Raw genomic sequence first — 19,731 nt, forward strand, 5'->3', positions numbered from 1 at the left:
GAGAGAGGAGAAGCACCAGGTCTCAGCCACTGTCCCAGAAGTGCAACCAAAACATGGCTGTAGAAGGAAGGTGGGTGGCAACAGCATGCTAGAGGAAGGCCAGGAGCCAGACACTCACCTCCCCTCCTCCAGCTGAGGAAGAATTGAAAAGAATAGACTAAGACTTGTTTCTATGTAAGTTTACTGAAGGAAATTAGAGACAGCTTGATCACAGTACACATAAATACTGAAGCAAGGAGCAAACATCTGACAGCACAGCTGAACTGGTGGGAAGGGGAAAGCTTAAGCAAGCTTAGGGAACAGAAGATGAAACTCAAAAACTAACCCTAGAAATAAAGCAGATTTTGAACTGCAAAAGCAGTTATCTATTAGAAAAACTAACCAGGAAAGACTCTCAAATACACAGTCTGCCTTTCTAAAAGGCAGGCCAAGCTCAGCCACGTCTCACTGGACTTTGCCATGGCCTGTACTATAGCAAGTCACACCAAGTGATCAAGGCCACCTCTTTCCATCTTAAAACACACGAGGCACTGAATTTTTTTTCAAGGCTGTCTCAAACTCTACCCAGGTATTCACTGGGCTCTGAAAGTCCCCGAGTGGGCACAGGCTGGGGTCACACATATCCCATCCCAGAACATCCCTGCCCAGGGTCCCAGGAGGGAGGGTGGTAGCCAACAGCACCCAGACCCAAGCACACACTTCTGGGAGATTTTATGCAGCTTTAAAGCAGCTCCCCCAGCATAACACGACCACAGCTCATCAGCAAAGGCCTTATTCAACTCCCACTACGTTTCTCTTGTACTCTGTTCTCTCCTGGCTCTCCACCAGCACCCATTTTGGCCTCACTCATCTCTGAATTTTATGCATACTCTGTTCCCAAATCATTCAGCTTTCCTGCTCCATTTGCCCTTGCCCTGCCTCTCCCACAAACTCTGCTCTTGCTCCTGGTCCCCTTCTCCCCACACCCTGCCTCCAACCGCCCTCCCCAAGCCCTCACCCATTCTTACCTCTCAATTTTCAGGAAGATCTCTGGGGTCCGATGTCCCTCTTGATCTTGTTTCAAGAGGCGCTTTCATCTTCCCAAAGGGCCCCTGTGACCTCTGAGGGGCTGAGCATCACTGCACAGCCCAGATCCGCTTCTCATACCTACCTGCTGGAAGAGCAGTCAGACTGGAGTGCTCTGCCCACCCAGGATGATCAGAGCCGCTTCTGTAGGCAGAAGGCGGCTCTTTGAGCCTTCCTGGAGACAGCCCAGGACTGTTGGTGCAGCTCACACAGCTGCTAGAGGAGCCATAGGCCTGGCATGACTCCTGCAGAAGAGCACTCAGTAGCTACAGTGATCTGCTCTTACTGCGCCATGGGGCCAGCAACGCCACCTCCCCAAGCTCCTAAAGAAAATGCAACACATCATATACCATATACCACAAACCATACATCAGAGGCTGGGCAACCAGAAACATTGGATTCATAGTTTACTTGCTCTTGTGCCTTAGGCCTGGGTATTTTCAGCTCCTGCACTGGGTGACTCTGTGGTTTTATGAGGTGACTCAAAAGCACAAGGTCAACAATGCTTTGGGATGGCCTCACCCTCATACTGTTTTCCTGCCCTTCTCAACAAAGGAGAGCCAAGTGCACCATCACAGCAGGAAGACAGCAACTTCACTGGCAGGGACACGGTGCAGGCACACAGGTTTCAGTGGGTGTACTGGCAGTCAGTCCACTTTGGGCTGCTCCTTCAACCACCAAAGTTTGTCCTCTCATTCTCAGGCACAGAAAGTTACCTTCATTTGATGGTTCAGAAGGGCTGGAGTCTCACTGGAAGCAGGTACCGCTGAAGAAAGTGACACCAGGCAAGCAGCTCATAGGAGAAGTGTGGATTAGAACCTCAGATCAAGTAGAAGGGAGAGAACCCACACAAGATGGTCCTACAGTTTGTAATCAAGAGTGTGCCTCTGTTTTCTCTGCAAACCCATGTCCCACCCCCTCCATCCTTCAGCATTGTCTTCCTCTCAGACTGGCTTGTTGGGTTTGTCAGATTTACTAAACTACTTTAGTTTGCTGAATTTAATTGTTTTTTTTTTCCTGGAATGTAGGAAGCATCTAATCTAAACTCTCTTTGGCCAAGAGCCAGAGGTGTCACAGAAGAATAAGACGTTAGCGGGGAAGTTTCTGTGCATACCAAAACCAGGTTTCTCTTCCCAGAGAAAAAGACTTTGGGATTACCCTCCATACACTGGTAGCCCAAGCTTCTGTCTCACCTAGTTTTCTAGTTACAGAGTTATGCAAATCTTAGAGTGCCCTTGAGAATGTTGAGCCTCCCTTTATTTGAGTGGCCCCAGACCGGGACCCAGTTGCTTCTCTTGTGTTGGTAGGGTTGTTTGGTCACTAGACTTTGATGTGAAATTTTGCAGAGTACCAAACTGACAGTGAGTTGTCTGACCTGTCCCATTGTCAGTACGAAAGGGGGAAGGCAGTGCTCTATTTGACCATCCAAACCAAACAAGCTCTGCAAAGCAGCACAGCAAGCCTGACTCCCAGGCCCTGCACCGTCCCCCACAAGTATATAGCAAGATTCTCCAGCCAGACAAGGCTTTGAAGGACACTGGCTTAGAAGTAATGTTACTGGTTCCTGCAAATAATGACCACAGCTCTATGGGGACAGGGCATTAACAGCTAAATGGATTTTTCCTTAGATGATAGTAAGAGCAGGTTGCTTGGTTCCAAGGAGACACCCACCAGGGAGTTACCTTGTTTCAGAGCAGCAGGCTCCATCCTTTCACATTCGTGGAATGAACAGTGTTTTCTTTGCAAACTACCACTTGCCTGCAGCTATCTCCATCCAGGCTGTGATCTCATCTGATTGCAGGGTTAGGCCTGGTCAGAAGTGAGCTGGGACACCTCAAGGGAAAAAAGAGGTGCTGTAAGAAGCGGTGTTGGCAGTTTAATGGGTGATGCTGCTTCCTCTGAGTCAATACACATGTCATATACCAGGAGAGAGGTTAAACTAGCAGGGGATGGCTGGAGGCTGCTGGGTGAAGTGTAAAACGGGTATCCTGACAACTCGGGACATCTGTTGTGAGGAAGATGATAATCTTGATGTCCTAGGCAAACAAATCCTATCAGCCTAAGCTTCTCTGATAGTCATCAGTGGAAACCACACTCCATTGTAAGATGGTCCACCCCAAAGAGGCTGCGTTTCAGTGAAGATGGACTGTTGCAGTTATCTGTAATTGTGCTGGTGAGGTGGAAGTGACTGTTCCTGAGTAATTATTTTATTGTGTTTAGAATTCTTCATCTCTTCTGAGAGCAAGGATGTTTAACACAAAATAACCAAAATTTATCTCAAGCCAATTTTCTTATGAAGCCAGGTACTATTTATTTTCATGTCTGAAATTCTCAAATATAAACAAGTGAGTAGAAAATTAAAGTGCTAAACTATTTACAGGGGATACATGCTTGAGATGTCTGCTGTGCCAGTGCTCTAGGGCAGACTGAGGTGGTCCTCTCTCTCAGACTGTCCAAGGTCCCACTCGGTCACTAGTTCTGAGGACACCTCTCTGAAGAGATGATCCCAATCCCAGCTGACATCATCCTACCAAGAGGAGAAACACAAACATGCTGGAATATTACAGGTGACACCCAAAGGTCTCTGAACAATGCCAAATATTCAAGATGAACAGCAAAGAAAACTGTCCCTGCAAGGGAAGTCCCAGATTTACATGGCTAGAACAGGAATCTTACTCAGGATGAAATGTGACTCCCTGCTGCAATTTAAAGATTTTTACACAATTATTAATGTTCCAAAATTCTGTGAAGGACAGATTTTTTGATACTTGGTAATCTTAGATAATCTCAGGCAGGGCATAAGAATCTTCCATCCTTCCCCACTTACACTGAATCATTTGCAGTTCTGAGCTGCAGAAAACCTTTGCTGCAAGTGCTGAGTTTCTACCCTCCAACTTGAGGTTGTTCTGTCCTGCTTTAACATTTCCCTCTGCCCAAACCTCAAATTCTTTCTGCCTTTGTCCCTCTGTACCACCCTGCAGAACTACCTGGAGCTCAGGGTGGTTAGCAATCAACAATACACAGTGCACTGTTTCCTTACTAGCTCTTTCATACTGAAAGGGGCAAATCATAGTGATGTCATAATCTCCCAGAGAAAGTTCTACATATCTTTAAACTAATATGCTGGGGAAATCAGACCTCCATCCTCTTGAACAAGCTCATCTTCACAGGCTCTTCCTCATTTCTCTCCTCCACCAACAAAGGCTTATTTTCCAAGTGTAGTCTGAGACACAGAAAGCTTCCACACCTCGTTGGTATACCTACCAAAGAAAGACTCACCTCTCGTAGTTCATGCTCTGGAGCCAAGACTTTGGTGAGAAGCTTCAGATCAACCTCTCCATCCTACAAACACACAGCCACAGTCTTACAGACAGTAAGAAAGTAGACACCATCATTTCACAACACCAACCTCATTAGAAATAGGGAACACATTTATCTCATAAAAGGCATATACTTTGTCAAGAACAACAACAGGAGCCTCAAATGAACAGGATGCAGAAGCAGAAGCCATACCCACAACTATTTACAGACACAAACAAGCATGAAAGCCATGCTGCAGAGAGAAAGCAGACAGGAAGCTGTTTGGACGATAGGGCTGTGTATTTTATTCAGCTCAATATCACTGCAGAGGATTGGGAGTCTGGAAAGATTAGGAATCACATCAGTCAAGCCATAGCAGCATTCACTTACCAGAGTCTGAAAGGCAGCGTACTTCATAAGATCTTTGTCCAGGTCATGGTAGGTCAGCACTCGATTCACCTGCACACTGCAGGAAGAAAGGGTCAAAGAACCATCCTGGCTAAGTGTGGAAGCACATCTGAGAAGGGTGGCATGAACAGGAATCTGGTGGCACCCATCTCCAGCATCTGTATGACCCACGTGGATTCTGGAGATGAGCATCCCCAGACAGAAGCAGCAAATCTAATCCAGCTAATAAACAGTCACTGAGAAATCTGCATGCCAGGTCGTGCACATGCACAGAAATAGGATGTGGAGTGACACAGGCTCCCTGACCTGAGTCGCAGCTATCAAATACAAGCTCTTAAAATGTAGCAGCCAAAGAGAAATAGGGAGGTAATACACTGTTGTGCCACATTTCCCTTCACAGGTGATGCAACCCCATAGAAAAGGCATATGTAATTTTCTTTTTGTGTTTGTCCATGAAAATTACTTCTCTTTTCTACTGCAGGGTGACTATGAACATGGGATTATGAAAAAAGGGAGAAAACAAAGACATGAACTCTAGTAAGAGACTATGAAGTGTCATTTAGTTTTGTTAAAAGCTATTTAATTACAATACCTACTCCCCACTTGAAAGAAAGGCATCTGTGGTGAGGAGTAAGATATCCCACCCCTCTAAGTAAGGGTTAGTAGAAATCCCAGTCTGTGATCTTGGCAATAGGCCCAATAGGGGAGAGAAATACTGATACATTTAAGACAAAACCCCCCAAACTTTCATGTTTTTAAAACTTGCTGGTCTCCCTCAAGCTAACCCCAAGACTATTCTGATAACACCTTCAAACAACAGGACAGTACTTTGCAAATTAACTAGGCACTTGAGTAAGAAGGATGTCCTGTGGAGGGCAGAGCAGCCTACAACCAGCTTAATCAGTGTGTGTGATCGTGCTCGTGTACTTGGAGGCGTTTGAGGTTATACAGGCAACCTTAAATCAAGCACTTCCTAACTTCTGAGAGTTTGATTGTGCAACATCAAACATGCCACACTAACATAGCCTATGCATACAGAGAAAGAATATGCAGTAATTGCTTTCCCTCTGCAATAGGAAGCCAGAAGTTTGCACTGTTGAGCTTGGAGCCCAGATGCCACAATACACAGCACCGGGCCCTGCTGAATGGCACTGCCCTGACTTCCAGAGAGGATGAGATAAGGTGGAGTTTAATTTCACCAGCCGTTTCCCACTGCTGATGTGAGTCTCAGGAACACCTGCCAGTGCTCTTACCTGGGGGGAGCTGCCACTTGCATGGCCAGATCTTCCTCCTGGACCTCCTCCAAGTCAGGGATCACGGGAATGTCTGCAAGGAGAGGGCAGCAGTAAGTGGGGAGTATTATGCTCTCCTCTCACTAGAGACAAAGGTTCCCTTGCTTCACAGATATATGAAACAGCCTGTTTCTTATTAGAAGAAAACACAAGGGAGTTACTTAGCAAAGATTAAAAATACATTGTTTAATATTAAAACAAGGCAATAAAGCTTTGAAGCTTGGGGTCAAAAGAAATCTTGCTAGAGAGGCAAATTTGGGCTTAGTAGGACTCTACAGCCACGTTCTGTGCATTTCAGCACAACCTTGAAGCTGAAAGAAGCTGGCTGCACTAAATCCCTCTGCCTACTCACCATCATCCTAAGGCTGGCGAGAATTTTCTTACAAGATGTGTTATCATTTGCTCAGCTGAGCCACCAGTCACCTAGACTCTGTTAGAGATGAAGAGTGGGGCAGGACAATGAGAAGCCGTGTAAAACTACATACTGAGAAGCTGCTGGATGGGTCTCAGACTGTGCAGAGGCTTGTGACTTTCCTGACAGCTGAGCAAGGAAGTGCTGTTGGTCTAGCAGATCTGAAGACAAGGGAAGATGCACCTCGTTGTAATATCATAAATCTTTAAATGACTTCCAGTGTGCCCCTGGAATGGCTGATGGGTCACTGGGTATTCCCAGTACAAGGGCCATGGGTACTCCAGGACACCAGAAACAAAAGAATGGAGGAGAGGAAGAAGGACTGAATCCTGCTAATGGAGCAAGGTTTTGAGGGTACTGCATGCTTTTGATTTTAAAAAGCCCTGTAAACAGCTGGAGACTGAGACAGCAAAAACAGAGAGACAAAGAGGTAACTGGAGGTGCAGAGCAAGGACAGAGTACACCAGCACAGAGCTCCTTTAAAGGCTCAAGGCCACAAAGTCTCTCCAGAGACACTGAACCCTGAGTCCACGGAGAAGCTGGTGGTTTGGCTCTGGGAAGAGGTTTCACTGACACAGTGTGTGGCCACTGGAGCAAGCGGGCTGCTCCCGGCTCTGACAGCAGCACGGCCATGCTGTTGCTGGATGGCAGCAGGCAGCTGGGCCTGGCTTTGCCCCATTTCGCAGCCCAGGCTGAGATGAATATTCAGGAGCTGGAGAGGTGTACCCACCTGTGGCGCTCAGGGCTCTGGGCAGGGTCTTCCTGAAGAAGTCCCTTATCCAGCCGGCTGCCTGTCAGAGCTTCACAGGCTCTCAGCTGCCCTCCCCTGCTGAACATCCACTGCACATCCCCCGGCTCAGCAGCCGGTGGGGCAGGAGCCAGCCCTCACCCAGCTGCAGCAGGACACAGGTCAGCCCGGGCCTTGGTGCGGTGGCCATTTGGAACTGGCCACACAGTGGGATTTCTCACTAATTGGCTGCCTGGCGGAAGGCTGAGCAGGACAGGGGCTGCTGCGAGCGCCTGGCCGCAGCGAAAGGCAGTGACAGCTTGGCCGGCCTCAGCAGAGCTCCCCAGCCGCCCAAGGGGCAGGTGCCTGCCCTCTGACTACAGCAAACTTCCCAAAGACGTTGAAAGGGAAGCAGCAGCCACAGGCCCCCAGGCTGTGCCTCAGACAGAGGACACTGCGCAAGAAACCCCGCACCAGGCCCGATCCTCGCCCCCTCTGCCTGTAGGGACGATACAGGGAAGCGGCTGCTATCCCGCTGGCTCTTCCCTGTGGGGACACCCAGCTCTTGGTAAAGCCTGTAGCAAAATGCAATTACAGGACAAAAGCATCTCGGTGGACAGACAGGCTGACCTGTGGAGGCAGCTGGTGAAACCTGCTCAGTGGCAGCAAGTCTTTGTATACAAGCAAAACATACCAAGGAGGGAATGGATGAGTGGGACAGGCCTGAGGGGGGGACTGAAGTGCTGTGCAGGGTGCCCTGTTAGGTCCAGCCAAACGAGGATGGGAATGAGAAATACTCCAATCTCTCTTGAGCGAATTCATCCTTTTCAGCAGAGACTGAATGTTGCTCAGCAAACACACCTCAACGAAGAACACACGGAGAACAGAGCTGCCTTTGCCCACGAAGCAACATTCCCTGAAGTAGGAGAAGGTCAGACCCTCACTCCCTTTTGACAGCAGACGTGTGGAAGGTGTTTGCCACAAACTGAATTTCTTCATTTTGGCAGCTGTTTCTGGGCTCCGCTCTCCCTGGTTCCCTTTTGCTTTCACTGATCTCTTTTTGCACTAGAAAGAACCGTAAACTTAGAGCCCAGATCAGTGATACCTCTTCCATTTTTCAGGTTCCCAGAGAGTCCTGGATTTGCCAGTAGTTGTTTTATCTCACTGCTATTGAATTCCATGGAGACATTCCCAACCCCCCTGTGCCACCTCTACTCCGTATAAGCAAAATCCAGTCAGTCACATTGAAATTCTTTCCAAAGGAAATTCAAGGCTCCAGTATTTTATAGGCACTTCGAAAACGTTTCAGACAGAAGAGATGGAAAAGCTCTGGGGGCTCTTGCCAGCCCCTCCAACAAAGGCCAGCACATGCTTGTTCTTGCAAACTGCGACTGATTTTGTCCACTTCTAGGCAGAGGCAATGCCCTTTAGGACTGTCAGAGGCAGACAGGTAACAGAATAAAACCATCACAAATTATTCAAAAATATCAGCTCCCCAGGCTAACCACCACCAATGGCAAATCAGCCCTGAAATATCTGGGTCTTTATTTCTCTTGTTACTCCTAATTTCCTCTTCCCTCCGCCAATTCCTGTGTTGGCACCTCTCTAGAATCCTTCTCCCTTCTGTTTCTGTACAGTTTGCAAAGTGTCTCAGTTCTCACTTCATCACCAAGGATCCAACTTTTCCCCCTCCCTCAGTCTCCAGCTCCCCAATTGTTTTTGTTGCTCTCCCCAGGACTCGCATCTCTTTTTCCAGCAAGCTCTGGTAACTCAGCCAAGTCATGGCACTACATCAGCTACAGGGGGAAGAACCACATGGGCTGCAAGAGTGCTTTACTTTTCATATCCTCATTAGATGCAGTGAGGTTACTTAGACATAACACTATATATGCACAAATGTCCTCCCAGTGTCGCACTGCAGCCCTCATACAGCTTTTTCCAACAACAAGGTTACGTTACAAACCCACCCTCTGTGTTCTTTGTCTGGTTTTCCCCTCCTGTTTCAGAACATCTTCCATCACACAGATAAGCCTGGGGTTTTGGTCCAGAATCCTGACACATACATCACTGTCCAGGCTCTCATGCACCCAGGCAGGTAAACTTCAGATATGACTGCACAATGTACCTACATGCTGAGGAGCTGCCTGTGTGCAAAAGGAAACACCTTGACAGACACCAGGGCACCACAATGAAGTGAACAAATGACCTGTGCATTCCAGAAAGAAAATGTTTGGCAGCTGGGAAGGGGGAGCTTCAAAACCTGGAAACAAAAAGCGACTCTCTTCAGCCTAGCTCTAAAGTTTTGTAGGCTTTTTGCTTGGTGTTGGTTTTGTTGGGGTCTGTTTTTTTGTCAGGGGGGAAAGTTGCATTACTCAGATGCATTTTGGGGGAGAGAACACCTTCCACAGCCTTTAACATCAACCAATTTTAATAAAAATGTAGGCACACCCCAGCAGCAACGTGAGAAAAATCTCACAGCTTCAGCTGCAGTTCTCCCACCTTCCTGCAGACTCTGGAATCAGAATAAGCTGATATGAGACTAATAGTAAGAAATATTAAAATAAAAGTTGAGTTACTGTTAATTTTTTTTAAAAGGGCAACAAATTGAGTCCGAACCATCTCCATTGCCTGTGTTAGGTAACATTGTCAGAGAGAGTGCTACTAAAAATGAAACCCAGAGAATGAGGATCCTGCTTTCATTTTAGCTGGAGGGAGAATAGGTACATGCACACATCAAGTAGTGTCTTACAAGCAGTAGTGAGCGTGTCCAACAGAAGACAGAGGAGAACACAATTCAGTGCCTGCAGAGGCCTTAAGGAGGAATGGGTAAGGTTTCTTTTCATGGCTCAAAATGACTGGGAACAAAGTGACACAAAACCTTTCCCCATGGATTTCTCAGTGCATAAAGAAACAAAATATTGGCCTTAGAACATGCTGAACAAAGAGGTGAGCACCAAATGCTAGATGACCAGTGCAAACTCCCCTCCCTCCCTCACCTCTTGATGGTGAACAAGAGTGAACAAAGAACAAAACCTAACTAAGTCCATCCATGCAGAAGTTATGGTGGGTAGGAGACACCAGTACCAAGTGTTGGCTAACAGAAGGGTTGTAATATACTGCACCAAACTGATTTTCTTGGAACATCTAAGTCCCTACATATAAGGACAGCAGTTTTATTAAAATAGCTGGACTGAGCTAGGTCTTACAAAAAAAGAGCTTCATGGCTAAGTTACTGCAAGACACCAAATAGCATAAGGCACAAGTGTCTGAGTGGTAGGAGGAAGAGGGAAGGAAGAGATTGAGGGTGACCTACACTTACATGCAAACAGCCAAACAGCAAGCAAGGAACAACAGCTTTTAAAGTCATAAACACAGGAGGGCTTTATGCATTCATGACAGAGTACATGCAGTCAGTACAACCTTTTTTACCTTACTGGCAGCTGAGGAAGACAACCACAGAAAGCAAGAAACAGGAGGCAGATGACCCTACACCACCCTAATACCCAGTTGCTCCTGCAAACTGTGGAGCTGCACTTCCCTTCCCAGGCAGAGCTGATTGTTGGTTTAGCAGCAACACCTGCAGGCTGGGTCCCTTAAAATCCTGCAAGCTCACAGCAAGATCTGCTCCTGGCCCTAAAGAACTACATTCTCTGGTAGATAGAAGAGAGCACCTAAGTGGGGATGGATCTATTCAAGGTCAGGCAATGTATCAGTTGCAGAGCTGGATCTAGAAGCCAGATGAAGCCTCCAGTTAGTCAGCAGTGTAGGTGCCACTTTCTCCCTGAGCTGCTTTAAGAGTCTCCTAAGCCATCAAGCTGACACCTGAAAAAAATTACTCCCATCTCATGTGGGTTGATTCGCTCCCCCCAGCTGGGTAAGTGTTCAAAGGCCAGTTTGGAATGGACACTCTTACAGTGGGACCATGCTGCCCTCCCTCCCCACACACCATGGTAGCCAGAGAACACAAAGAAGGTAGTGGCTTCTGGAGCTGGCAGTCAGTCCCCTGCCACTAAGCAGGCATAGGAATGAAACGAACTTTAAGTTGCTTGCTCATAAAATGTAAAACTGAAATAATTACAATATCTCTGCTGCTGCAAAACTTTGTTTTACTGAACGCTGTTACCTTCTGCATCACGTTTGGGGAATTTTAAACAGGCAAATGGAAGAAGGTCTGATTGAAGATGAAGTTAAGTGAAAGAAATTGGTCTCATTTAGCACATGACAGGATTCATCTGTGTTCCCAAGTCCACTGAGGTAGCATCATGGGCGTTTCATATTCATGAGCTGCTGCGACACTGTGTCCCCTCATTTACAAAGCACCGTGTTCAGCAAATTCTGTCCCTGTGGACACTCCGTGCATTTCATGGTCTTGTCAGAGAGACATCAAACACTTCAGTAACCAAATACCAGAAAATGGCTTTAATTAGCGCATCTCAATGCAATAAATAATTTTTCTCTCCAAGTGGAAAAATGGAGAATTAAAAAAAAAATGTGGAAAGCAACAGGCAAAAAAAAAAAATCTTCAAAAAACCGTAAGGAACAAGGGACACTGACAGCTTCTGCTGAACACACAAACAAGCTTGAAGCCCCTTGGAAGCTTTCTCAGGAGAGCAGCAGGAAAATGGAGAGGATAAAGCACACTTCTTTGGATGCTTGGGCTTTAATTTCATAGGGATGCCTTTCCCCGACTGAAATGGCCCTACTGTTGGGGCAGCGTGGAGCAGCGTTCCTGCCTGAGCAGCCAGCAGGGAGATGAAAAGGCTGGAGTGAAAAGCAGTACCACTGCTACTAGGGCACGGCCTTAGAAGCTGAGACAAGCAGAAGAGAAGCTGAGAGTCCCCTGTCCCAAAGCACCCACCCTTTTGAGAAGAGAATGGTAACAGCACAACCTGGCCGAGCTGATGGGAAACATCACCCAGTGAGCGGCTGCCAGAGGATTCATAGGATCATGGGGAGGTCATGCAGCAGGTTCAGTACCGACCCTCCTGCAGTGCCTGAGAATGCATAATCATGCATTTGCCTTCCATCACCCAAAGCAATATTTTTCTTAAGCCACCAAGCTCTGATGATACTGTCAGCCAGATGGATGACTGGCTGGGAAGTCAGGTGGTCCATGGACACTCTGCTTGCTTCGATAGTCTTGTGCTTCCACAGACTGCTTGGTGTGGCATGGCTCCCTTCCCATCCGAGAGCTTGCTGGGGACAGGCACCAGTCTGCTACTTCCCAGGGCTGCCTCTGCCCAGTTTTGAGCACTGGGAAGTGTGAAAACGGACAGGGCACAGAACAGCCCTGTAGATGGGCTCAGTGCAGGGCTTCAACAGGCAGTAATCCATGGCCTGTATTGTGCAATGAGTAAAAGGAGACACTGATGTCTTTAAAGAAGAGGAATCTCCTAATGCATAGGTTTGTTTACAAACAGAAGACAGGAGAGAGTGGAGGCCAGGCTCAGAACCTGGAGTCCACTGTATTCCTGAAGTTTAGTGTGGTAACACACTTCCTAGCCATGCCAACAGCCCCCTGACAGACCACTGTGTCTGCCCTCCTTCTCAGTAACATCTGTTTTCCCCTTTTCAAGGGCCCCTGCTGAAATAGGCTTAGATGGTGGTCGGGCAGCAGATGAGAAGGCAATGAGTCTGGTGAACTCAGAAACACAAAACCCTCCTCTACAGTGCTGGAGATGAGAGATTTTGCACTAGAGCATCACTGTGGCAGGGAAAGCAGCTTCTCAGGATGCTCCTGTGGAATGATGTTCGGGAGCAAGCATGTCTGATTCTATTTCATCCTCTTCATGTTACGCTGGAAAAACAAGACAAACTACATTTCTTTTATGCTAAATCCTTAGGTTTTTTTTATTTTTTCTTATATATATTTATTAAAAAAATGCCTCTTTGATCGGCAGCACCCATGACACTTCCACATCCAGCAACTCCTCAGAAGCCTCCCTCCCTCCACACAAGGCCACCGCTGCTGACAGCCAGCCGGGTTTGATCAGAGCCACTCAGAATCGGATTTTCATAAGACAGATGAGGAATCTTACTGCTGCTCTCTCTCATATCAGATGAGAAACTGAGGGGGAGGGGGGACCAGTCCTGAGGGAACGACACTACAATCAAGGGCTACGCGGTTCTCTCTCTGTCCCTCCACTGCTGCAATTTTCAAAGGAGTTTGCCTCAGGCAGTTTTAAATGATGGTGTCTCAATTCTGTAATCATCTTTCAAGAGCTTTTTCTTAAAGGGTATTTTAGGTAAACCTAGTCCGTCAACTACACTTATGGACTCAGCAATCACAGACCCAGTATGACTGTGTACCTACCATACCGCAGAAATTAGTGGTGGAAGATGCTTCCCCAGACCATCATCTTCAGCCCCCAACAAGCTGTGTGTGCTCCCTTGCAATTAAGATGCCCACTGCCCCTTGGCCAGTGATCTGGTGTTTCAAATAGGACTTCAGACACATCCCTTGGGATACATTCTCTGCTCCCCCCTGCCCACTCTCTCTGTCAGGAGGTGGCTTTCCTTGAACACCAGAAGCTCTAGATCACAATGCCAGCAGTAACTCAAGGAGTTCAAACTGGACTAACAGCCCAGTGGAAACCATCAGGTTGGGCTGAGTCTGCCCGTCACTGACCTTGTGCAGAGACTTGGGCTAGTGCACTAGGGGAGTGGCCAAGTGGTGGCCAGTGCACTGCAGTGTGCTAAAGAGCCACATACAAAGACATAGTGCAAAATCCCAGAAACTCAGCAGGCACCCTCACTCTCTGCCCCAGCACCCGCCCCCACCCCCCAGCCCATTCACACCACTTCAGAAACACCATGTTTTTCACTCCATCTCCATGCATTGATGCTCAGAACTTTTTGTCCATTTAGCTCTCCTCAAACCACTCCATCACTGCCTCCTGAGCTTATGTAGTACCCACTCGCCACCTCCCTGATTGTTCCTGCAAATTCCCTCCCTATCTTATCCTCATGTTCAGCCAAGGCAGCTGTCCTGGTAGCTCACAGCCCCTGGAATCCATGAGTACTTGGTGTGCTGTGTAAAAACAGCAGCTCACCAGGGAAGCAACTGGCAAGCTTTATCAGGAATGACAGAGCCAGCAACGACCCACACTGTGCTGTGTTCTCTGTTCAGAGCACTTTCTTCACTGATGAGTATTTGCATGCAGCTCAAGAGGTGTTAGATATTTTATGGCTGTGCATTTCAGATGCTGGACATCCTGTGAGGGCTTTCTCCCACCTGACAGAAGGATGTAGGGACCATGACATATGCCTGCTTCCTCCTCTGTTGTGCACAGAGCCTGGACTCCCATCAAATGCAAAGGAGCTGCTGGCACACGCCAGAAGGGTAAGAAGTCCTTCTAGAGGTTTGACATCGTATAGAGAGGTCTAATCATCAGCTCTGCTTCCTTGAGGAGGCTTCCCAGCAGGCAGGAAGGGGTTTTGCCTTGAGGGCACAGATCTAGTGACTGTCTCCTGGCAGCTTTCCTCACCTGCAGGTCAGGTGTGGGTTGTCTGTGTAGCATAGTCAGGCTTTCATTTCCATCAGCTGTCTCTTTCACACACACACACTATCTGCTTTAAAATAACAAGCCATTGTTCCTGCAGACAGAGAATCACACATCACATCCCAATCCTCCAAGAAAAGCCCCGTTCCAGGGGCTGTGTGTACCAAGGGTAACAAGAGAGCCGGGGGGAAGGGACTTCTGAAGCTGGGGCAATAGTCTATGGAGGAAGAAGGATAGCTGGGAGAGAGAAGACAACTTTAGCTAACAAGCCCCCATAGAGTGCTGGAAAAATCCAAGGGCAATGTAGTGATGAGAGAGGCATCTGGGGGAGTACAGCTGAGCAGTGCAGAACTGGTGGACAAAAAGGAACAACAAAGAAACTTTTAGCCAAAAAGACAAAGCAGCTTGCTGACAGGGAGGTGGAATGCCAGCATTTCTCAGCCTTTTGTAACTACCTGCCAGAAAGAGACACACAAGCAGAGTAAAGCCAAATGAAATGCCCAAGCAAAGGCGAAACAGAGACTCTGCTGCCCTGCTGGAGAAAGGAGAAAAGGGAGGGGAAAGCCCTTAAACGTAAACTTGGTTGTTCTGTCTTCTCTCCCAGCTTATGACAAAGGAGTCTGCATTTGGGAGAAGCTCTTGGCTGCTACAGAAAAGGAAGCAGTGCTCTGCAGACAGCACTGATAGTCTCACATCTCCCCATCTCATGCAGTTTCCCTCCCATACAGAGCTCAGTCACTGCTGCCCATTTCCCCTGCTGACACGGACAGAAAATTGAACAATTACCCTTAAACTCCTCTCTCTCAGATTGCCCAGATTGCTACATACACAGCATTAAGCCCCCAATTGCCCCTGGCCAAAAGTGACTCCACTAGGCTGTCCTTTAGGAATTAAACACTTCTGTATTGCTTGTGAAGGTTTATTATTCCTCGCATTGTGATGCATTAAATCCTGCTACAGCAGGTTTCCCACCATGCAGAGGAGCTGGGCCCTCCCATGGCAAGGTTCAGCTGGGCACACATCCTCCTAGCAAAGCTGCACTGTCCATTTGCCTTGCCTGTGTACTAGCACAGTGTCTGCTCAGCTCAGGAGGATGGGCACTAAGCTGACAGTGGGTGCTGCAGGAAACCCCAGTATCCAGCAAGGAGACACCCCAGAGCTACTTCTGCAGACACACTGCACTTTGTCAAAACAGTCTGTCCAGCCTGGAGTTTCCCAGGAGCAAATGGTGCTTTTGGTCAGACACAAGTCTTTGCTTTCCTATAACTCAAAACTGGCTCCTCTTTAAAGTGGCTCTCTTGTCCTGGACTAGTCTAGAAAAGAAATAGGGATTAGAGACAATGAATTCTGAGCACAACCTGAGCCAAGGTACTTCACTGCAAGTATTTCAGTGGTTTGTATTGCTCAGTATGGATGACTTGCACCTTCTGTGTTTCCATGCATGTCCCTGTCTGCCCCACCCACTCAGAGCCTCCCACATTACTTCAGTCTTTCCACACAGCCTGAGAAGTGACAGTCCCCTCTCAAACTCCCACGGAGACGAGGAATTAGATACTATTTCGTGCCCAGGATGAACAGCCAGCAGCAGTGAGAGAATTCTACTGTTATTTATGAAATGACAAAGCATATCAAGCTCAAAAGTCTTCACTTGGCTCTACAACCTCCCCTCCATTCTCCACATGCCAAACTGGGCTCCCTCCAAGCCCTGTGCTTTTTTTAACAACTTCCCCAATGGACTCCAAATTCTGAGCCTCTGGGGGTTAGTGATGTATAAATTACCTCAAGTGAGCACAATTCAAATACACAGGAATACCTTTTTAAGGGCATATTGTTTTGTCCTTCATCCTTCTTAGGAAAAGGTTGGGTGGGGGACAAACAATGTTAATGGAATGGTGCAGCTCAGCTTTCCAATAGGTTAGAGGAAGGCAATCCAAATGTCTTGGTTGACAGCAGCAATCATTATACAACTGTGCCTGTTCATATTAAGGTGTACAAGCCCACACATTATGCAGCACAAAATAACCATGACCCATCCTAGGGGATCCACACAGCAATGTCTTGGTTTTGGTACGTTCAGAATCCAAGCTTTACAGTTACAGTTAAGGACACGAGCCCAAGTGCAGTTCTGTGGGAAGGGGAGGGTGATGCAGCCCAATTTACCACCCAGCCACAGCATGTTGCCACCTGCCTTCTACACCAGGCAGGTACTGGTATCTCTCTGCTGATTCAAAATGTAATTTCACTCAGAGTTTGTTTATATATTACTTTTCTTCACTGCAATTGCTGAGCTCACACGTAAAACTCCTCTCCCAGAAGAGCTTGCTTCATCTCCCAGGAGAAGAAAGAGGACCACAAGCATGCAATGCCCTCGTCCATATGAGATCCACAACCCAGTGTGTTTGAGTGTACCAGGAACTGCCTAGGTAGGAACCATAATCAGATTAGTGGGATTTCTCTTCTAACACGTAGATTTAATCCAAAGATGAACTCTAGTTTGCAAACTATCCAAATTAAAGTCTCAACCATAGATTAGCCACAGATAAGTATATTTAGGACCTGCCATATCTTCATACCACATTCTGCATCAATTCTATTCTGCATTAATTACCCAAGGTCTTGGAGCACTAAAAGTCACATGCTGCAAACATGTGGCAAGTGTTTTTATCCCTGGATAGCAAAGACAGTTATTATACTCTGAATACAAGACCAAGGTTCAACAAGAAGGACAGCATGTATGCAAACAAAGAGCTGTTCAGAACAGAATACCAGCCTCAGTGACAAACACTGAAATTTAAGAAGCCCAAGAAATTTCCCATGGGGAAAATTAAGTCTATTCTGAAGATGCCAACACTATAAAGGTGCCACTTCTGGCAGTCTTATGTTGCAATGCTTAATCTGTCTGGAAGACCCAAATAAGTCTTCATTTAATCTCATTAACCGTAGTGATGTCTGATCCTTTGTGACTCCTGGTAATTCTTCTGATACTTCATGATATTTTCCAACTGAGGTGGCTCCTAGTGACTTTAATGAATTCCTGTGCTCCCCACAGTTCCCTGGTGCTCATCTCAAAATTCATACTGTGTATTTTTCCTGAGATTTCTCTTGGCTCATCCAGTCCTAGAGGAGCAGGTGATATATACTATAAATAAAACTAGTGCTACGTCAGGTGTCCAGCAGATTTCACAGCAGCCTGTGTTTAGCTTATCATCTATGATCTTGGGTTAGGGCAAGCAAATTTTTAAATTAAGCATTCCCTCATGACAGAGACCCCAGGAGAGTGGTGCAGGCACTGGTCCTGGTGGGAACAAGACAGGGATGATACCATAAAATATAAGAGAGGCTTTAAGGATACCCCAAAACTAGGGGTCAGCAGTGATTTCTTTCCCAGCTCTTAACCTTTTATTGGTCTTTTAGTTATCTTTTTGCCCCAGTCCACTACTCTCCATGTGGAAGTAATCACAGAGAAAAGCATGGCCTCAACAGTTTCCCTCTTCCCAAAGGTGCTTTATCATTTTGTGTTAATGAAGAGCCAGAGTTAGACTACAGGTTCACTTCCTCAATCTCCTCTCCATCTCCTTTGCTCTCCCTCATTCAGCAGATGGGGATACTAAGGAGCTCAGAAATTTGTTTACCCCCAGGGTGGTGCACTTCCTTGCAATTTCCTACAGGATGTCTCTTTTCACTGTACTGGATAACCCCCCAGACATGCATGAAGGCTCTTTTTGCAGTCAAGTAGGTGATGCCTTACCTCCTCCATCATCTGATGTCTCCAGGCTCTGCTGTCTGAGACGATGGCTGTAGCAAAACACAAGGAAGAAAGAATCTCAATTGCAAGCCCAGAAAAGCATCTTCTTGTGTCCCCTTCCTCTCCACAAGTCCCATGGCCTGTCAAGGGGAGAGTTCCCAGGTATGCTTTGCCTGCAGACTAACCTTCTATACCCCTCATTGTTGGACTCAGCAGAAATCTCAGCTTAGAGTACTTAAGCAAGATGCCTCATGCCTGTGACTAACCTCTAGGCTGCAGAGAGCAGGGCCTGGGGTAGGTCTGGGAGGAAAGTGGATGCTTTCTACTTTTCCTTCTTCCTATCCTATGGGAATGACAGTGCTGTTTCCTACCTCATCTCCCGAGTGCTAGAGAGTGGCAAGCCCTGCCTCACGCCAGGACACGTGACATGAACTCAGTCTGGGCTCTGCACCCTTCCCAAGTTCCAGATCTGGGTGTATTGGTGCTTAAGAGTCACATGTCCACTCTCCAGAAGATCAGATGTAAAAGGTGAGGAAGGAATCTCAGCAACAATGGGAACTTACTCTTCTACTTCTTCTGCATGCTTTCTTCCTGACCTGCAAGACAAGGTAAGGCTTATGTTTAGAAAAGGACAGAGAAAATGAAGAACTGTACCTTCCCCTGCACCACTGCTACTGTGCAGAACAGTTCCTGCCCCACGTGTGATGTCACACACTGTACCTTTAAGAAGTTCTGAGTGACCATTACAAGAGTGTATCAGAAAGTCCTTGGTGCATCACACTGAAGCAGAAGCATTTGGGTCCAAAAAGACAGCTATGCCCAGAACCAGCAAGAGCTACCTGGGTTTTTACCTTCTCAGGTACTTTTTCATGCCCTCTGCCATCAGCTGCAGGAAAAGCTTGCTTTACTTGAGAGCTCAGCACATTTAAGGAGTGAAGAAGATGCTATATTTGCCTACCTACCCCAGAGAGATCAACAGGTCCTTCCTCCCCCCAGGCCATGCATAGAGATTATCTGGTTGCCTTTGTAGGTTAGGAGCCCCACCTGAGCTGGCCAAGTTCAGGTCAGACATGCTGTCTCTGCAGTAAATCAGGGTTGCTCTGGCTGAGTTAACAGGAGTTCATAATAACAGCGGGGGGAGCGGGGGCACTGGCAAATGGCAGCTCCCTTGCAGCTCCCTTGCTCTCCACCCCAGCAAGCCCAGAAGTAATTCAGTCCCGATTAGGGACGCTTGTTCAATATTCAAAATGTAAAACATGGAGGTTGCTGAACCAGCACTT

The 19,731-nt window shown here is 47.2% G+C and overlaps 1 protein-coding gene across 2 annotated transcripts in view; it reads right to left on the reverse strand.

Annotated features, from left to right (window-relative positions):
- Nucleotides 1–3,357: 3,357 nt before the first annotated feature.
- The window catches only part of IFT43 (intraflagellar transport 43), a gene marked incomplete at its 5' end in the record, with an annotated part of 44,154 nt that continues 27,780 nt past the window's right edge, over nucleotides 3,358–19,731 (reverse strand). For both annotated transcript variants that reach the window (XM_084262780.1, XM_084262779.1), the window contains 6 exons: nucleotides 3,358–3,592; nucleotides 4,345–4,407; nucleotides 4,756–4,831; nucleotides 6,027–6,099; nucleotides 18,455–18,501; nucleotides 19,015–19,047. In XM_084262780.1, coding sequence (XP_084118906.1) covers nucleotides 3,482–3,592; nucleotides 4,345–4,407; nucleotides 4,756–4,831; nucleotides 6,027–6,099; nucleotides 18,455–18,501; nucleotides 19,015–19,047 — 403 coding nt within the window. In that variant the 3' untranslated portion in view covers nucleotides 3,358–3,481. The remainder of the gene's footprint in view (nucleotides 3,593–4,344; nucleotides 4,408–4,755; nucleotides 4,832–6,026; nucleotides 6,100–18,454; nucleotides 18,502–19,014; nucleotides 19,048–19,731) is intronic.

The sequence above is a fragment of the Gallinula chloropus genome (genome assembly GCF_964237585.1).
Source record: "Gallinula chloropus genome assembly, chromosome: 4".
NCBI classification, from domain to species: Eukaryota; Metazoa; Chordata; class Aves; order Gruiformes; family Rallidae; genus Gallinula; species Gallinula chloropus.